General features: G+C 40.2%; 2 protein-coding genes across 2 annotated transcripts in view; one reads left to right on the top strand and one right to left on the bottom strand.

Annotated features, from left to right (window-relative positions):
- zgc:92664 (uncharacterized protein LOC436695 homolog) overlaps nt 1-1,067 on the top strand; it is a 9,899-nt gene extending 8,832 nt beyond the window's left edge. The window contains exon 5 of the mRNA XM_034557169.1: nt 387-1,067. Coding sequence (XP_034413060.1) covers nt 387-451 — 65 coding nt within the window. The 3' untranslated portion in view covers nt 452-1,067. The remainder of the gene's footprint in view (nt 1-386) is intronic.
- A 15,752-nt stretch (nt 1,068-16,819) lies between these two features.
- On the bottom strand, nt 16,820-18,244 carry si:dkey-6n21.13 (P2Y purinoceptor 3). Its single transcript, XM_034557168.1, has one exon. The coding sequence runs from the start codon at nt 18,224-18,226 to the stop codon at nt 16,820-16,822; it is 1,407 nt and encodes a 468-aa protein (XP_034413059.1). The 5' UTR covers nt 18,227-18,244.
- Between the last annotated feature and the right edge of the window lie 879 nt (nt 18,245-19,123).

The following is a 19,123-nucleotide window of genomic DNA, read 5'->3' as shown; positions in this document are numbered from 1 at the left end:
TCTGTTCGAATCCAGGCTGGGACATATTTTTTCATCACTTTTTCTTTTTACCTTTAATTTACATGACGTGGTCTAGACTTCACGTAGAGACACATGATGCATGTATATGTTCACATTCTCAAAGTGCCCCTACTGGTCAAAACAAATAAGACTAAAAATGCGGGTCGGCGTACCCCCGGCGCCCCCGACCAGCGCAGGTGAGCGAGGACCCGTTCATCGCTGCTCGCAGCTTTAATTATTATTATCCTCCTGTAACGTTTGTTTAAAACTATAGTGATCAGCTGCTTTTGGAAATACCTAAGCCTTATAAAAAAAGATGAAACCATATATTTGTGAGCCTCAGACCGTGAGTAACTTAAGACTTCTGTTGTTTTGTGACCCCACAGATAACCTGAACTTGGACTCGAGCCTCATCATGAACCCCAGTGACCTTCCTCTGCTCTCCCGTTGACCTTTGACCTTCCGTGGCCTTGAAATGTCAGACAAACCTATGACAATAAGAGCAAAGTTGTGATGAACTGGACTCTTTGAGACAGAAGCTGCTGACCACCCACATTAGTGTAAATCTAGTATCAAGTATCATGCAAGACTCTAATCCAATCCAGCACTTCCCACTCAGAGAGTTGTTGGCACTATCAGAATCATGTTCATTTTTTAACTGAAATATTTTTGAATTGAGACCAGTCTCTCTTCTTCATTGACTTTTGCTTTGTAAGAACGTCCAGAAAATCCCCCCAAAATGAAATGCTTTTCATCCAGAAAAGTTGGAAAGCAGATGTTTGTCATTTTTATTCTATTTCATGTTCAATTCAGTCGTGTAGCATTCTGCTAATGTTTGTATTAGCAGGTGTTAACACAAGTTTCTGTTTAGGTAAAACATACTGGATTAGTATTTAGAACAACACAGAGTGATTGGTTCTGGTATATTTTCAATGTATTGAACGAATTTACTTAATTCCTTCCTTCCTCTGAACTTGCTAGTAAACAACTACAAACTAGCCATCAAGGCAGCGGTAGATCAGCAACTCCTGTGGTCTTATATAAAAGTAAAATAACTGTTTTTGTCAGTGGAGTCTTGTGTCTTTGAAGAGAGCATAACGGCTTCAGTTTCCCTTCAGAAAAGGCTGTCTGACGTGTGGAAAATATTCTAAATGTAGAGCACACTTAAAAACTGATATTATTTGTTTAGGGTGGCTAAAATAGTTTTTGACAGTATGTTGCTCACATGCTGGTACTTCAGGTACTCTAATGTACATGAAGAAGTACCAAAATGTAAACTACAACCTGACAGGTATAACTAATTAATAATAAGTAGTTGCTACTCAGTTTTAAGAGCTGGTATCAACAACATTTCTCCTTGTCTTGAGAAGGAGATTGAGTTAATGCTCTTGAATGAAAGCACACACAGCGCTCAGTGCAGGGGGCGGGGTTTTAGGGCTCTGCAGGCTCCGGCGCGTCGTCGGCAGCGGCCCACCTTTAGCCGCTGTATCCTGGATATAGCCCGCTAACGCTACATGGACGCTACAACCAAACTCCTCTCTGGAGTCAACGAGTACGAGCGGATAGCTAACAGGAACCAGCCAGTCTGCCATTGCAACTCTTAATTGTGTACGTTTTTGCCACGCTAACTGACGAGACGAAAGACCGCCTGTGTGTGTGTGTGTGTGTAGCGCTGGCTAGCTAACGCAAATTGCAGCTGTTTTGAACTGCTACCGATGATAGCGCAGTCCTGACCCACACCGTACCGGGCCCCACTGTCAATGTTATTTACACTGCATTGTTCATGTTATTAGCACCGTTAGCTGCTAGCCACCGGTGTTGTGTTGAAGTCCATCACACTTGTCAAGTAGTGTTCCCCATCTGTTAAAATGTTAGCGCCCCCTCAGTGGCTAAGAATAAGGGTTGGGTCAGGTTTAGGAAGAGGGAAACATCTTAGGGGAAACTATTTGACCCAACACCTGCTCGGCCGTTGCCACATTGAGACCTGGTTGGGGGTCCTGTGTGGAGGCGATCCTGGCCGGCACTGACTGAATCATACATATACTTTGAATTCTGTAGAGCTGATTTATTTCTTAGTAAAACTGTTAGAAAGATAAAGCAAAAGTCCTGCATTCAAATTCTTCGTTAAAAGTGCTTAGCGATTAAATTATTATAGGATACGATGTGTTAGAATAGTAACATCATTTAAAAAATGTCTGGTAAATGTCTATCTCTTTTAAATTGGACCACAGTGTATTTCTATTATTTCACCAATGTTTCTGATTAACTGAGACTTACTAGGACTGTTGGCATTGGCAGTGGCGTTTTCTAGCTGAAGTGAAACCATTAACTTTTACTTAACTAAGGTGGAGCTTTCAATTATAATGTGAAGCTGGATAGTTTAATGAATAATAATTCATCACATTCTGGGAGTAAAATCTGAAACTGCAACATAACCAGTAACATTTCTCTTGTAAGTTAAGTAATTTAGGGTATAATGAGTGAGAATAGTAAACATTTGGGCCCTCTAAGTGAAAGACTCAAAGCAGGGAGGAAGCCTGTCTGTCTAAAGTAAAACCAATACACGACTCCTCTGAAGCCCACTGGTCAGCATGGTGTTGGTCATGTTTCTCTTTTCTCAAACAGAAATGCTAAAAGGTCTTAAAAACACGACCAACATTACTGAATCTGTAGCTATAACGCTCATTAATATATTTTAGAAATACTCACAGGTTTCATATCACGATATTAATCCATCTTCCTGAAAGCGTTCGCTCTGCTTCTTATCCTATGTTTCCATAGAAATGGCAATAATATCAAACCCCTTTTAAAACTTATAATATATACATTCCAAATATTAAAGTAGAAATGCAATAAGTGATTTGTTTGTTTCTTCTGTATGTTCTTAAATAGCCTCCGGGTGAATTAAAAAAAATTAACTATAATATGGTTTGAGCATTTTTCCAATCAGTTGCACTTAAGTACAACTACATGTAAACTAAATTAAATGAAGTCACCAAAACCAATACTTGGTTATGCCTGTTTAGTTTGATACTTTGTAATATCAGACTTACACATAAACATCGTAATTGTTTAAGCAGGAGTTACAGCCAACAGAAACCAATTTCTGTATTTGGCCTATTTTAACTTTATTAATTCACACATAATAGCATTTTCAGTGAGCATGTAGGCCACATACAGTATTAGTTTTAAATAATTTAAATTAAGAGCAGCAGATACATAAACCTTTGGTAACGTGTCAATGACTATAATGTTAAACTGTTTAGTACAAAGTTATTGTGCTAGTGAATGTTCTATGACATGTTAAAACTACACTTAATGTGATGAATCGGCTTCGAGGCAGCCATTGGATTCTTTTTATTTCAATACAATCACGTCTCTGATTATAAGTAGGCCGTGATAGAAACACGTTTAAAGCCTAGCGTGGCTCTGCTGACATTTTAATAAAATTATACATCTTCATTTAGATACATCAATATGTGTAAATGAAAATATACAACATTCATATTGGTCAGCCAGTTTGTTTCTACACACGAGAAAAGACCTTTGAGGTTGAAAGTCTCCACTTGATACTCACTGGTTGTGATGTAATAGTTAAGTAGAAAGAAGTGTCTCAAACATCAAACAGACATTTAGATTTCTTTACATTTAAAATTTTATTAATAGTCAGTATAACAATCGCTATCAAGTCATATCTCTGTCAGCATCTCACGACCGATAATTAATAAACGACGACAGAAGTGTCACCATGGGTGACGAGGTACAAATCCATTTGGGTATCTGTTGGTGATGGAGAGGAGCGTCTGACGAGAGCAGCACATATCATACTGGCAATGGGCATCATTAATACCAGTAATGATGTGCTGCTACAGCCCGACACACTGAGCGCTCGTTTCAATTATCCATGTCAACTATAACTTTAAGATTATCGTGCTGTTTTATGATGATTCGTAACACGTCCGGTTTGATCCATTCATTCCCACAATCTGCTTTGTCCGTGTGTCGGCCACTAAAGTCACATGATCAGATAAACAAACCCATATATCATACACACAAAGAACAGTTTCACTTTTATTGATCAGAAGGCCTGCACGGTTTGTCAGTATTTATTCTGGATAATTCATCATCTACTAGATTAAGTTGTAACTGAAGTAAACATTTACAGAATCTGCACTTGGTCCACCTGCTGGGAAAAACAAACACACCAAAAATAAAACAACAATTTATTACAGGTTAGAACATCCAACATTTTCTTATAAAGCGTTGTTACTTCTGCACCCAAATTAAAGTAGTTATTGATATAAAATATATATTTTACCACAGTAGAACAGAAAAACTCCACCGATGACAAACAGGGTAAAAATAAACGGGCGTCAGGAAAATTGAAATCTACTCTCATGGATAAAATATATATATTAATTTTTTAAAGAATGCAATTCCCCATTTTAATTCTAAACGTTTGATTGAAATGTCCCCTGAAGTGTCCTGTTTGTTAGTCCAGGCTTACAGTTTATTAATCACACATTTGTACAGCGTTACTTTTTTACTATAATACAACAAATTAACAAGTCATTCAGCCAATTATCTCATTTAATCTACATCATTCCCTTTTAACCAGGGAATCAACCAATCACTTGCAATTTAATGTGATGTTAGGTTTCTGATAGTAGATTCTAAGTTTAGTCTTATTCTACTTCATGGAGAGTGACCAGAAACAAGCCATCCCCAGCTTTCAACCAGTTTGTCCAGTTTTCATGCTCAGACTGACACGGGGCTGATAACATACACCAACACTGAAACACACTCTGAACTTCTGATTGTTACTTCTGATTGTTACTGGTAAAATAAAAAAATAAATGTTAGTGTTGCCAATACAATAGTAAATAGTAAATACCTTTTTTTAATATGTTTTTCTACAAACACTTTTTAAACAAAATAAACTAAACATACATGGCGAAAACTCCAGTCCAGAAGCAGTAACGGAAGTAACAGCAGTCAGTGGACTGGGAGCTGTTCCCAGTGTGTTGATGGGAATCCCAGGGCTCACGGTGGCAGCACATGATGATTTGGAGGGATTCAGCACAAAATCTGCAAAACATGATGTGCTGCTAGAGCGCACCCTGGACACCGAGACCAGGAGTCCATTAGGCATCCTGGCTCCGGCTGAAACATCAGTTTAACACACAAGACGGGGACACACAAGTAATGCTTTTTACGTTTGTTTTTTTAATACAATTTGTCATGTTAATTTAAGGCTCTGTCAATCTATATCTGTTTTATTTTCCTAAAACCGCATAAATATCTTAATTTAAATATATAAGACATGCATATTTGCTTCAAATTTCTACAAAAGAGGTTATATTGGCAGCTTTCAGTGTAACAATCAGTAGTAAATGACAGAATTAATCTAATTATTGTGAGGATCAACACAGTCGTTTCTTTATATTCTGTATAATTTGTAAGGGGAATAACAAAATGGGCGAAGAGGACAAAATGGAGGAAGAAAAAAAAGAGGAAGGACTGAAAGTGAAGAGTCGATGAGACACACTGCTTATCTGCTTTAAGAGTTACTGGAGAACAACAGAATAAAATCTGCATTTATGTTCAGAACTATAAGAATTACAATTGTGAAAGACCATAAATTTAGCTTATTTTTCTTTGACTGCATTTGTGTTTAATAAGAAAATAAATACTTTTGCTGTGGATTAACCTGCTGAATGTTTTTTCTGGCCCATTTCACATATGACAACATTCTGAAAACTCTTATTTACACCAAACAAAAAACAACCAAAGTACCACAGAAAGTTGTACAAATAAAATGTAATATTTCAAAGTATTATTTGTATTATCTGATAAACCACCATGCTGATAGAAAAACACCAGATATAAATAGCAGAAACAGTCCAAAAAACTCTAACACTGATGTGTCTATCTATACTTGAAGATATGTTCAATCTCCAGACTAAAAATACATCTCATCTAAATCTTTTTATTGACGAGAGTATTTTATTAGTTAAGTGTGAAAGTGTCATATCGTTCTGCCATGAGTTCAAGATGCTGACGCTAACGTCTTTTATTTTTTCAATCTTCTTTCAGTGTCATTGTCAGACACTGACATGTACGCACGTGTGATGTGGGCTGTTAAACAGAATACAAGTCATATTTAAGTAACCAAAAAAGAAGAGAATAAAAAGGACCTATGGGAGAAAAGGCGTGCAGCATCTCATCTGCTGAGGGTCCCACTCAGAACACTGGAAGGAAAGATGAGTTAGTGGTACAGAGTGGGGGGCATTGGCAGGTCATGTATTGATGATGTGGCTCAGACTCGGTCTAAGTACTTCTTGTCATACTGCTAAACACAGTGGCCTCAAAGAGAGCAACATCTGTTATTTTATACAGCCATTACTGTTTTATTAACCGATTTGTCATTTGTTCTGTAGTATGTCAAAAGATTTTAGTGTCCACCAAAGTGAGGTCTTTAAACTGCCGATTTAATTTGATCAAAGATATATTAACATGACATAAAACAGAAAAGGCAGAAAATAACACCACGTGGATTAAAATCATGATCAGAATGAACTAAATTCAAGAAAAGCCTCTAAATGAATTGGATTTCCATGAGCAGCCATATACATAACCAAGGGAAAAGCAGCCAGAGCAGCAAGACCTGAGCCACGAGAGCAGAGTGAGGCGGTTCCACCAGACAACTTGAAGAGGTTGTAATAGGAACCATGTTCACACTAACAGCATTAACAATCAGAGGTTAAAATGAGCTGTTTTACTCTGAGGCTTTAAAGCAGAATCGAGTCTGCTCTGGAACACAGGCAATAAAATGTTGTTTTTAGAATTGGCAGTTAGGAGTGGAGGATATGCGTAAAATCCTCTGTCATGTTAGTTTAATGTATTTAAATTGTATATGGCAATATTGACATAAATTGTGATATAGTACATTTTCAGGGAAATCAATTGAATACTTGACAAATCAAGTCACATATTTCAATAATGATATTTGATGAAAATCCAGTACTATCTTAAATCTGGCCCCCCCAAATCAGATTTTAAAAGGATAGACACCATGGTGAAAAAACAACATGATGGTTTATTTTTAATGTTATTTGTATGAATCAATTTTATGTCTAGGACATCGCTGCAACAAAACATATTGATAATGCTTGCATTTTTGTGTCAGAAATATATATATATATATATTTTTTAAACCTGCTCATCAGTTTTCAGAGTCCGAGGATCAGATGTGTGTTTTGGCCAACAGTCCAAACCCAAACAGACATGTTTGACATTTTCGCTTGATAAATGACTTCAACAAAAACATATAATATATTCTATTGTTTGACATTTCAACATTAAACTACACTGTCATGTTGAGGCTGCAACTAACCATTGTTTTTATTATCAATTAATCTGCTCATTTTCTTTCTCGATAAAAACGTTTTGAATAATGAAGAATGTCCAAAGGGATGTTTTTAAATGTCTGTTTCCAAAACCCAAACTCAGTTTATAATGATATAAAACTGCTTAATGGTCACATTTGAGAGACTGGAACCAAATGTAGTTTTGCCTAAAACTTATAAATTATCGGATGGTTTCTGATTAAAATTGACTAATCAATTAATTTAATATTGTTTCTACACTAAAATACTATATATATATATATAGTAACTGCAAACCTGCTGTAATTTTCTAACTGTAAAGCTGAAACAAAGTTTGAGAGCAGGAGAGGAAGGAATCATGGCTTGTGAGCACCACACCCGAGTGACATTTTTACTTTTAGAAAAGTTGGATTTAAGTGGTAAATATGCTCAAATAAATCAAATGATTAGCCACAAATGAGATATTATTAAATACATTAAAAAAAAATCTGATTAAGAATTCACAATACAACATTTAAGACAAATATAGACGTAATGAAGGGGGGAAAGCAGCTGAGCCTTCAGGACTGAAGCCTCATGGAGCCACACAGTCAATCAGAAACAGCTCTGCTGATGGAATCTGATTGGATTCGAAAACAAGAGGTCATGTCAGCAGTGAGAGCAGCGAACAGACCCAAACCTCCAGCCTCATTCAAGGAAAGAAAAAAAAAATAGAGAGAGAGAGACGAAGGAGGGATCGAGGAAGAGGGAGAAGGCAAAAAGAGCCCAACTAAAACTATAGTGGAGGGAAAGGAAGAAGAAAGAGGCAACGCAGAGCTGAGAGAAGCTGAGAGGCCTGCTACTCTCTCCATTCACAGCAACAGAGGCCATTTTATATGCTTTAGAGAAAGAAAGAAAAAAGATTCACTTACCGCCTGCTGCTGAGATCACAAACCAACTAATGAAAGGGCTAACCAACCCTGACTAAGACACAAGGCCCATCTTCCTCCCCTCACTTTGGGTGGATGCTCTCACCGAAAGGCCGGTGACACGAACCAGACACCTCAGTGATAACAAATGAATTCAAACTAAATAGGAAACAACACGTGTTCACACACATAGACACACTAACATTGAGGCCACAGGACAACTAAGATATTTAAATAAAACCAGAAAATAGGCCGAAAATAAATTATTTAAAAAAACGTAACACTACATATAAATACACATATCAATGGGAATATACCCAGTCTACTATAGTGACAGTGAGAGAAGAAAAAAGGCCTGTTAAGGGGTTTCTGGTTGCTCCTGCTTCTGTTCTTAGTAAGAGGGTGGTGGTGTGGGGCCAAAAATTGGCCCCACAAAAACTGAGGCTCCCCCCCACCCCCTCCTCCTTCCCCATCATCCTTCCTTCCTGGCCTTTCACATGTCGACCTCCTAGCTATGTGAGAGTGTGTGTCTCCCGGTCCTCCTCAGTGGTGCCTGCTGCCTCGCTGGAGCCCCAGCTACGCACACTGAGACAGCGAGGAGGCTCGGTAGGCATAAAAACCTACGGGGCTGCAGCCTTTTTCCCTGGCCATCACTTTCTACAATACGTTCAACATTTTTGGGGCCGCCGAAAAATCAGGAAAAAAACGGGGTGGTCCCCGCGGGTGTGTGGGTGACAGGTGCGAAAGGTGGGGTTCATCGGAGTCACCGTTGGCGAGTAAAAAATTAATTTGTTTGGGAGGGCGAGAGGGGGGCCGCAGCCGAGCGCTGAGCTGTAAGCCTGCCAAGCAGCTCTGCTGTCAGAGGGAGAGAGAGAGAGAGAGAGAGAGGGGGGGGGGGGGGGAGGGATAAAATGTAGAAAGTGTGACTCCGAGAGGAAGCTCTCTGCGCTTTCACGGTTTGAGAAGTCCGTTTCTCGTGGTTGAAGTTGCAGAATATAAAACCATAAACCACAGTGGAGGCACAAGGGCACAAACAGGCTGACTTTTATACGCCAGAGGATGAGGGGGCTGAACGGAGGCGCAGGTGGACTTGCATTAATGCAGAAACACACTGTTATAGTTGCACAGAAGGCCGGGCTGGCGTCTGCTCGCGGCTCTCCTGTATTTTCTCGTGTCAGTCGGTCATGAAATGGGAGTTGGCGGGAAGGAGGCCGGCCCTCAGACTGGTGAAAGTGCTGCTCTCAAACTACACTGCTTTACCAGGACACGGCCCTGCCCACCCCCTTTGCTGTTACGCGTGCGCACACGCAGACGCACACACACTTTTATAAAAGACCAAGGATCTGCTCTCAGTGTGTTATCTTCAACCAGACACAAAATGGACTGGTGTGCAGCTTTACTCAGTTTCACACCAGTTCCCCCGAAAAACGCCAGTGCACTGATAAAGATCACAGGGCTCCAGGCTCACCCCATCCCATCATTGCAGGGTGATAGCAAAGTAAGGCATGGCATTGAAACTGGCTACTGCAATGCACAGGGTCTCTAAAAAGTCCATTGGGAACCTCAACACTTTAAAAACAGCCAGTAAATGTTCTCATCACAAACCGACAGTTCAAAGTGGGACTGAATACCCACGGTCAGTTTCTCACTATACATTTGTATTAACCGAATATTTCTTGATTTTAGTCACAATGGTGTTCATTTATTGCGTAGTTTTATTTAGGTAAAGTTCTTGCTTGTCCGAAGTTAGGCCCGTTTTGTCAAGTGCAGAAAAGCAGGTGTTTACTGAACAAAGTGAGTCATCTCCTTTGTTCAGTAAGGAGTCCTCTTTTATACCTTTGTCAATACAAAGGTATAAAAGAGGATATCTGAATCAAAAACCAGGCACTGACACAAAGAATTTCCATATACCCGGCTCGAGTTTTGGGACAGCATTTATCTTTCAAAAAATGTAATATGTTAACCATTAATTGTTAAAGTAATTTATCAAGCAAAAATAGAACAGCATCTGGTAGAAAGGTGCTGCTTTTTTTCCATTTCATATAATTATAAACTGAATATCTTTGGGTTTCTGACTGTTGGTCAAACATAACAAGCAATCTGCACACATCATTTCTGGTATATTATAGACATGACTAATCCAGAAATGATCGACAAATGAATTGATAATCAAAAGTAACTTCTGCTCTGCTTTGTAGATTTTTTCCTTGAAATAAAAAAAAGACCCAAAGTTACGGTGTTTTCAGTGTGTGTCAACCATCTGGTTGGCACCTTTTAATAAATAATAGTTAATGTAACTACTTGAATGCTTCATTTCACTCTTAACACTGATTCATTTTTAGAGCTGACAGTTCTGAACTTAAGTAAAAGAATTCAGAAGAACCTCTCCGGCCACCTTTTAATTGTACAGCCTAGTCTTGATCACTTCTTTAAATATGATGTAGCACTGAAACAAATAGACAATTAGTCGGTCAGTTGGCAGCAAACAGAATGATGGCAATTTTGATAATGTCCAGAAAAAGTCCCCCGAATTCAACAAGACAATTCTGCCTTAAAAGTCATTGATTTTACAATATAAATTGCAATTTGGGGATTTAATTATATTAAATGACAATAATCAATATAATAACTGATAATAAAGATAGTCCACTTCACTGTTCATGTGAGCACCTGTTTTAGCAATAGTGCACATTTCTCAGAGATAAAAATGAGACGGGCTTCTGTCAATGTAAAAGTCATATTTCAAACAAGCTTAAGACAGACAGGAGACATTATTCAGGGGTCTTAACTTAAACATGGGGCCCAGATGTATATGTATCCAGTTTTTCCAACAGTGCGACTGCATGCTCAGAACTATTCTTTACTAAATGATTGCTGGGCAGTGGGGATGTGGAGACAATGTCCCCATATAAAATACAATACTTTTGTTCCCTTTGTAATCATATTGGATGTATGGCTTTAATAACTGCCTGAACTGTACATGGCTAAGCATGTCTTTATTATATGGTCCTACCAAACCACAGCCAAGGAAGCTCTTGTAATCCTATTTAGCATTTTTTGGGAACATGTCTTACATTAAACTACAGCTCGTGAAGCATGTGACTAAGTGTTGTAGAAAGAACCCGTTAGTATCTCTCTAGTATATTATGTGCTCACATAAGTGACTCCTTATACGTATCGAACTGGTGAGCTCACACCGGGACGCGACTGGCAGCGTGACAGACGAGCCCTCACGAAACTGCTGAGTCAGTTTTCCGACGAGTTCGTTTGAGCTCCTTTTTTTTTTCTTTCTCTCACTCCTTCAAAAAACCAAACTGGATTAAACTAGTTTTCCACCATGATGTCGTCTGAAGCCTTTTTTTATCCGGGTAAAAGTGTCATTTCGAAGCGTATTTTATTCGGGAGGACCCGTCGGAGTGGGCTGGGGTCTTCGGGGAGGGGGCTGTGACTGGGGGAGTGTCCGCTTCCTCAACTTTACTCACTTATCTCATAAAACTCTTTTGTACAGAAATATAAAACAATTCCTCCCGTGTTAATGTTTGCCCATAAATCGAAACGGCGTAAGCTTTTGTTGTTGTTGTTATTTTTTAAAAGCTACCGAGCTGACTGTGGAACCGGGAGAAAGACAAAAGAGCCCCGTGAAGCTGTGCTGCGACACAGCCTTTGTCTTCACAGCAGCTCATTACAGCCCGCTAGGCAGGAGGTTCCACCACGTAACGTTAACGCACAGGCACACACGAAGCCGCTCGCTTTCGTCCTCTAGAGCCAAAATAACCCCCCCAAAACTATCTCACTTAATCATACATGTGAATAAAAACACACAAACAACTTAAGTATCTCATGTGAACCCCCCTCCCCCCGCCCAAAAAAATATTTAATGACGTTTTTACTTACCTTACGAGGATAAAACACTGTCCAGAAGCAACATTGTGTAAAGGTATTCCTCGCCTTACAGTAATAATGAAAAAGAGAAATAAGCTGGTGTGTGAATGTATTTGAAGCCGGACTCTCGTTCTGTGTCAGTGGAGGATTTGAAAGTGGCGCCAACCAGCTCCGCTCCTCGGCTCCCCACGCAGCCGTCACACACGCAAAAAATAAATAGAAATTCAAACGCGCGCGCAGCAATATTTCACCCGTACCAAAATGTGCCTACCGACCGGCACAATCGATCCCTGCCGTCGGTTCTGAATAATATCGCTCCTGTGATTTTTATTTATTTTTTATGTTAAATAAAAAATAACCGTCACAGGCTTTTCTCGGCCGCAGTGCAGGACGGGAGATTGTGCAAGGCGGTTGTATTTTGAATATCTAACCGGTCTGAGAAGAGGAGGGCAGTGTCTCCCCCTGCAGGGACCGTGCGCGCGCGTGTCTGTCCGCGCGTGCGTTTGTGTGTGTGCACACATACCTCTGTGACTATTTATACATGTCAAGAAAAATGTTTTAGATAATAATACTGTAATATCATAGTTTAGATTGAACAAAAAGTTCAAAACATGAGGTTTTAAGTTGACATCAGAAGAGATTCAACCTCGGTTAACCATGTGTTAACAGTACAGTTCAGTGTGATTGCCAAGATTTGAGCATTACTAAAGTAATGAGACTTTTATTTATATGTTGGTATGTTTTTTGGATTAACCACCAGTTGCAGCTGTTGTTGAGTTTCATCCATACAAAGTGACTAAAGTCTGCATTTTTTTCATGTACAAAATAAAAAAGCGAGACAGAGACAGATGTGAAGAAATCAGGCGTCTAGGATGATGTACACAATGTTCATTTTATTTTATTCATCAAATATGTCACACCCCTATTCTGCCTCATCGGCATAAACACTTGAGCAGGACCTCACAGTGTCCTCAGTGGTTGCTACAGCCTTGATTGTAAAGGGTGGTAACTGTACAAAGTATCAGTACAGCAAAAATAAAAGTATTTTAATGACCCTATGAAGACAAATGATGCAACAAACCCACTTTCTTTTACACAAGTTACATGTTGAATCTCAGTCAAAGAATAGGCAATGTCAAATTTCTTTTTATTGTAAAAGTTGAAATCCAGGTGGTTATACTGTTTTGGTGTTGTGGTATATCAGTAAATTAAACTGGAAAACAGCCCTCTCTTCATATACTGTGCACCAGCAGGGGGCGCCAGAAATACAACCAAAAAAGGAATAATGGGATAATTGTAAAAGGGAACTTAATACTAACTGACTGTTAATCTGAGTCGAACAGGTGAATGCCATTGTTGTTATTAGCACTTCTTGGTTCCGGCCGACAGCTGACAGCGCTTGACACTGCAAAGGCATTAGTCCCGCCCCTGCAAAGGTGTTAGTCCTTCCCCTGGTGTTGATTGGTTAATTGTTAGTCTATACGCTTTGCGTATTGGTCGAATACTTTTTAACTAAGTTTCATGTCATGATTGCAGATGGTAGAGTGGGCTGATTCAACAGTCATGACCCATGCAAGTACGATACATAAGATGTAAAAATCATACCACAAAATCATAAATTTCAAATGTTTCAACCAGAAACTGAACTTAAAGCAAGAATCATACTCTTAACTCTTAACATATACAATGATAGCGCCTGGTAATGTGCTGTACATCTCTTACTGTACATTACTATCTTGTAGTGGTAGGACACGCTGCTTCATTGGATCTACAGAGAAGTAAGAACAAAATGTGCACTATACTACGGTATATAACTACTATCTCTTACCAATATCTACTACATTTGTAGAATCAACTTTCATGAATTCAGAAAACCATATGACTAGTTAGTTAACACAACACCGCCCAGTAGAAAGTGTCTTCACACTGCTTCTCTTCGAGGTTAGCTTCTTTGGCACGGTGTAAAAAGTAATGCTTCTCTCTGAATCCGTCAGTGCCCTCAACATGAATTTTCTGCCCCGGTGACTTTTTTTGATGCAACCACCAGATGGTGCCAAGATTAGAAACATTCAGAATGCATCACTGATCTTAAATGGTTCCAGTAACATAACAATAATCTTGAGCAGTTAGTAGTAAATAATGTAGACATGTATGGTAAGCATTCTTGGAACAGCTGGACATGTAAACACGTTAGAAGGACTTTTAAGTTGCTCTTATAAGACATCCAGAGCCATAATATATATGTGAAAATATTGTGGAGTCATGTACCTGAGCAGAGAATGAAGTCTCTCTCTCTCTCTCTGCCCCACATGGCTGCCACTCTGCACTGTGCTCATACGGCGTCTGTGGAGATCAATGGGTCTGTGGTTAGCAGTCATCTCACTGAAACACCAGGATCGGGATTCACTGGCGTGCACTTCCCATGTTCATGTTCTGTCGGTTCCCTCAGGAACCTTTCCCTTGGAGACGTACTGTTTACTGCTATCCTTCATCTAGTGCAACCAACAGGTACAATTTCCGTTTGTCCAACACTTCAGTTTAAGTCAAGTCAAAATTTATTTAAGTGCATTATCACACAAAGGTGAATCATATTTACAAAAAGAAGAACAAATCAGAATAAGTACTAAATAAGAAATAGTAATAATGTTGATGATAAAACCACTGAATTAATGTAGATAAGTGCAGGATTAGGGTTACAAACATTTCATGAACCAGCCACAGAGGATGCTGGGGGCCACGTGTGTTGAGTTTCAAGTAGTAGCAAACAACTATAGTGATGGCTGCCTGAGCAGGGAATGCCGTGCATGCAGGTTAGTGCATGTGTGTGCATTGCTAGCTAAAAGCTGTTACTGCTGATAACGGCGTCCCGAACCATAGACTGTATATAAGAAGTGGTCGTAGTCATCATGACGTCCCCCATTGGTTTGTGAACCATCATTTTGAAGCCTCGAGTTCGGTAATTTTGCTGACACCATCTTGAATTGTGGCAGTCGCCATGTTGTTGTTTTTTGCATCCAATGAACTGAAGTTATCATAATTGTAATGCTTTGGAGTGACGTAAAGACGGCGTATACATCTCTAGTAGGGACAGCAACCTGTCTATCACAGTAAGATCACCCTAAAGCGTACTCTTCTCTATGATCTATTTTACTTTAAACCCAACCCATGTTTGCAATGTTTAAAGAGGGAATAAATTAAGAGAGTAGAGTCATTTGGTCATAGACTTCTATACAACCACACTTAATTTTGCAACCAGAAGAGTCGCCCCCTGATGGCCATTGGAGCGAATGCAAGTTTTAAGATACTTTGGCATTGGCTTCACTCGGCAGAACCGGAGGTCGCCACCTGGTTCTGACCCCTGGCGTTGTCGCAGAAGCGTTAACCCCCCAAGGTTAACACCCTTAGCTCTGTCAGCACCGTTGCCATTGTTTGCATTGTTTGCACTGTTTGAGCTGTTAGCTTCTAGCCGCCGGCTTGAGATTCATTTGGAGGCAATCCTTCAATCATAGATATGGTCTGAATTTCGAATTTAGCACCTTTAAGGATTCAGTATGCTTAAAAACACACTAGTTCAGAGACAGGGTCATCCAAACCTGTCTAAAGACTAAAAGTGTTTGAAGTGTTTCGGAGTGACCACATTTGAAGACAAGGTGAAGGCTTGTCCTCATAAAGAAGATCAAGATTGGATGAACTGTCAAATGAGGATAACGGTGCACACTTTCCCGGCAGTTTCTATTTGAAGGCATTCATGTTGCTGGACTCACAAGAAATAACACAAGAATCACTGTGTAAAGTAGGCGGGAATGTTACACGACTTGTCTGACAATGTGAGGTCATCTGCCATGGTGTGGTTCAAATGTCCATATCACCATCATCGGGCCAAAGAAACATAATTGAGGAAATCTCTGCTTGGCTGGTCCATCCATAAACATTTTAGTCACGGATGCCATTAACTGTGAACCATCATTTGAGTCAATGCTTTTATTTTGACATACTGTATCTTCATGATATAAATGGAGGGTCAGATCGATATGGAGTATCCTCACAGACTAAAATGCATGTTATTTTGCCATCTCTGGTTCTCCAAAAGAAGTGTATTTATTTTCAAGTCAAAAGTAACCAGCACATTGTCAACAGCTTATTCCTAAACACGTACATATGGAATGTCACGCCACAACCACAACACAGTTTGTCAGGCATCTGAAACCCCCTCATCAAACAACCAACTGACCGCGACAATATGTGTCACTTTTTGAAACCTGCAAGCCCACTTTTCAACAGTAATTGGTAAGGTGTGAAAAGGTGTAAAAGTAGGCCTTCATGGAGAGACATTTTTGCTCGGTTCAATCTGAAACACATTATACATATAAACCCCTTAAAACAAAATAACAAATTACCACCATAATGAGCTGTCACATTCATGCTGCATGTACCCAGTGGGTCACTTTCAAAGTATGTCTGGTAGCAGACCAGTAATAAGACACTTACAATTACAAATAAAAGGCATATTAGAATTCTAGCTTCGGTCTTCTTTAATTATTGCTTTTGTTACAGTTTATTATATTATATATATTTAGTTTTCCAGTAAAAGTCAACCTACAGTTCATCTAAAATTATTTATTTAATTCCTCATGGAAACATTCATTCAACTATATATTTGACTTTAGCTCTGTTCATGTATGACGAACTGTGAAATGCTTTATTCTCCTTAATGTCAATTCTGTCCTCCAGCCCCCCCTCCTCTGCGTCTTCTCCTTTTCCCATCATCCTCAGTGGCAATAGAAGCCCACCATGTTGTTGGGTGGAGGTGTTTACCGCCTGACAGCAGTGAGCTCCCCCCTTGTCTTTAGTCAGGAAGTAAAGGAGGGCGTTGAGCCATGCGTTGAATGATGCCAAAGGCCTCGTGATCTTATAGCACATGGAGACCATGGTCATCGTGTGACAGGGGACTCCCTTGGTCACTTTGAGCAGGAGGAAGATGGTTCTAGTAACATGAAAGGGGAAGAAACACAGGGCAAAGAGAAGGGTGATGGTGATGATAGTTTTGATAGATTTACGTCTGCGATTGGCATAAGGGGAGTGGGCACCAAGGAAAATGGAAATCCCTTCATCTCTTCTCAATGTCCTCGACAGTCCATTGCTTCCTCTTAAACCTCTTGCAACTATTGCAGGGCTACTTCTCTCATTCCTCGCTATTCCTTCTCTCTGACCTCTGCGGGATGAGGGCTGAGAATGCAAAGTCCTAAATATGGTCAGAACAACATGAGAGTAACACCAAGCAATGATGGAAAAAGGCACAAAAAACCCCAGCAAATGGAGTATGATGCCATAGGGTACGTAATCAGGAAACTCCTTATCTATTGCGTCGTCCCAACAGTTCTGGTACTCCTCAATGACCCCTCCCATGTTACCATAGCTGGCATTCACATTTATCGACACCTCATGGCTCAGGTTGTCAATACTGCTTGCGTTGCCGCCAAGCCCTCCCAATCTCGTCACATGACCAGTCTGAGCAAACCGGAAGATAGGGGAGGTCAAAGCAAACACTATGATCCAAACCAGGACACAAGTGCTCTTGACAGCCTTCTTAGTCTCTAGAGTGATGACTTTCATCGGGTGGCAGATCCCGAGGTACCTGTGGACGGAGATACATGTGAGGAAGAAGATGGAACAGTAGAGGTTAAAGTAGAAGAGAAAACGGACCAAGCGGCACATGAAGTCCCCGAAGACCCAGCGGTCACGCATGATGTAGCTTGCCACCAAGAATGGCAGTGACAGGCCGTACATGAAGTCTGTCGAGGCCAGGTTCACCATGTAGATCAGCGAGGCATTCCAGCGCCGGGTTTGGCGAAAGGAGCGGTAGAGGATGACAGAGTTCAGGGAAATGCTGAAGAGGAACGTGAATGAGTAACAGATGGGGAGGAAAATGTACTTGTAGGATTCGTCTATGCTGCAGGATGGAGATGGAGTCGTGGTGGAGGGAGAGGAGGAGCTAAGTAAGTCATGGAGTACACTGATGTTGGGAGGATCTCCACGTCTGGATGACATTGTAAAGGATGAAGTGACTTTCACATGAGGGAGAAGTTGAACAAGGCGTGTACGTTTGCGGTTCTGTCAAGCTTCCTCTCTGTCATCCTTGTACTTTGTACCATTTACTGTTTGATATGATCCCGTACAGAAGATTATCAGATGATTTCAGATGGTCAGATCCATGAGTGGGTGTTCACCTAAAGATAAAGAGACAAATTAGTCAGCCATCTGTACTCATATAGAATCTCACATGATCTGATAGACTTCCTCCGCTTCCCTTTTACTAGACTTACCAGTCTAGAAATGGTTGATACATTCTTCGGTGGTCCCTTAACCTTTCTTTCGGTCAACATTGAAATCGTCCAGTACTTTGGTTCATGACCATCCACTTAAGCTGTACTGTTTGTGCAGTGCCATGTAGCTAACCGTAGAATGCTAAAAGGCGAGACTAAGACTAAACATCAGCATGTCGTAAACATCAGCATGTCAACACTGAGAGCATGTTGGCATGCTGATGTTAGTATTTAGCTCCAAGTTGTTCTTGGCTCATACTAAAGAAGCAATGCCTCACACCCCCCCATCCTGCGACTGTTTACTAGGGCGTTTGCGTAATCAGTTTGACCTCCTGTCCAATGCTGCTGATTCTTAGTGCTTGTTTGCCTTCCTGTGTACAAGGGTATGCTGCTGATTCAGTCCCTTCTCACCCCATTAACTCAGCAATAAGTAACCACACTTCCCCTCGGTGTCTCCATGCACCCTTCTGTATATCAGTCTTGCTCTCACTCCATTGGCTATACCCTGCTTTCACAATCCTAAATGTTTTTGTTTTTTTGCCACACATATAGATGGGCTACAGCATCATCAAAGTCAACACAACTAGACAGGATTCACTGAGGCGATGCTTCAGCTCTCAGC

Source organism: Cyclopterus lumpus, chromosome 18 (assembly GCF_009769545.1).
Source record: "Cyclopterus lumpus isolate fCycLum1 chromosome 18, fCycLum1.pri, whole genome shotgun sequence".
Taxonomy (NCBI): Eukaryota; Metazoa; Chordata; class Actinopteri; order Perciformes; family Cyclopteridae; genus Cyclopterus; species Cyclopterus lumpus.
The sequence above is the reverse complement of the archived record's forward strand: the minus strand, read 5'-3'. Positions and strand labels throughout refer to the sequence as shown.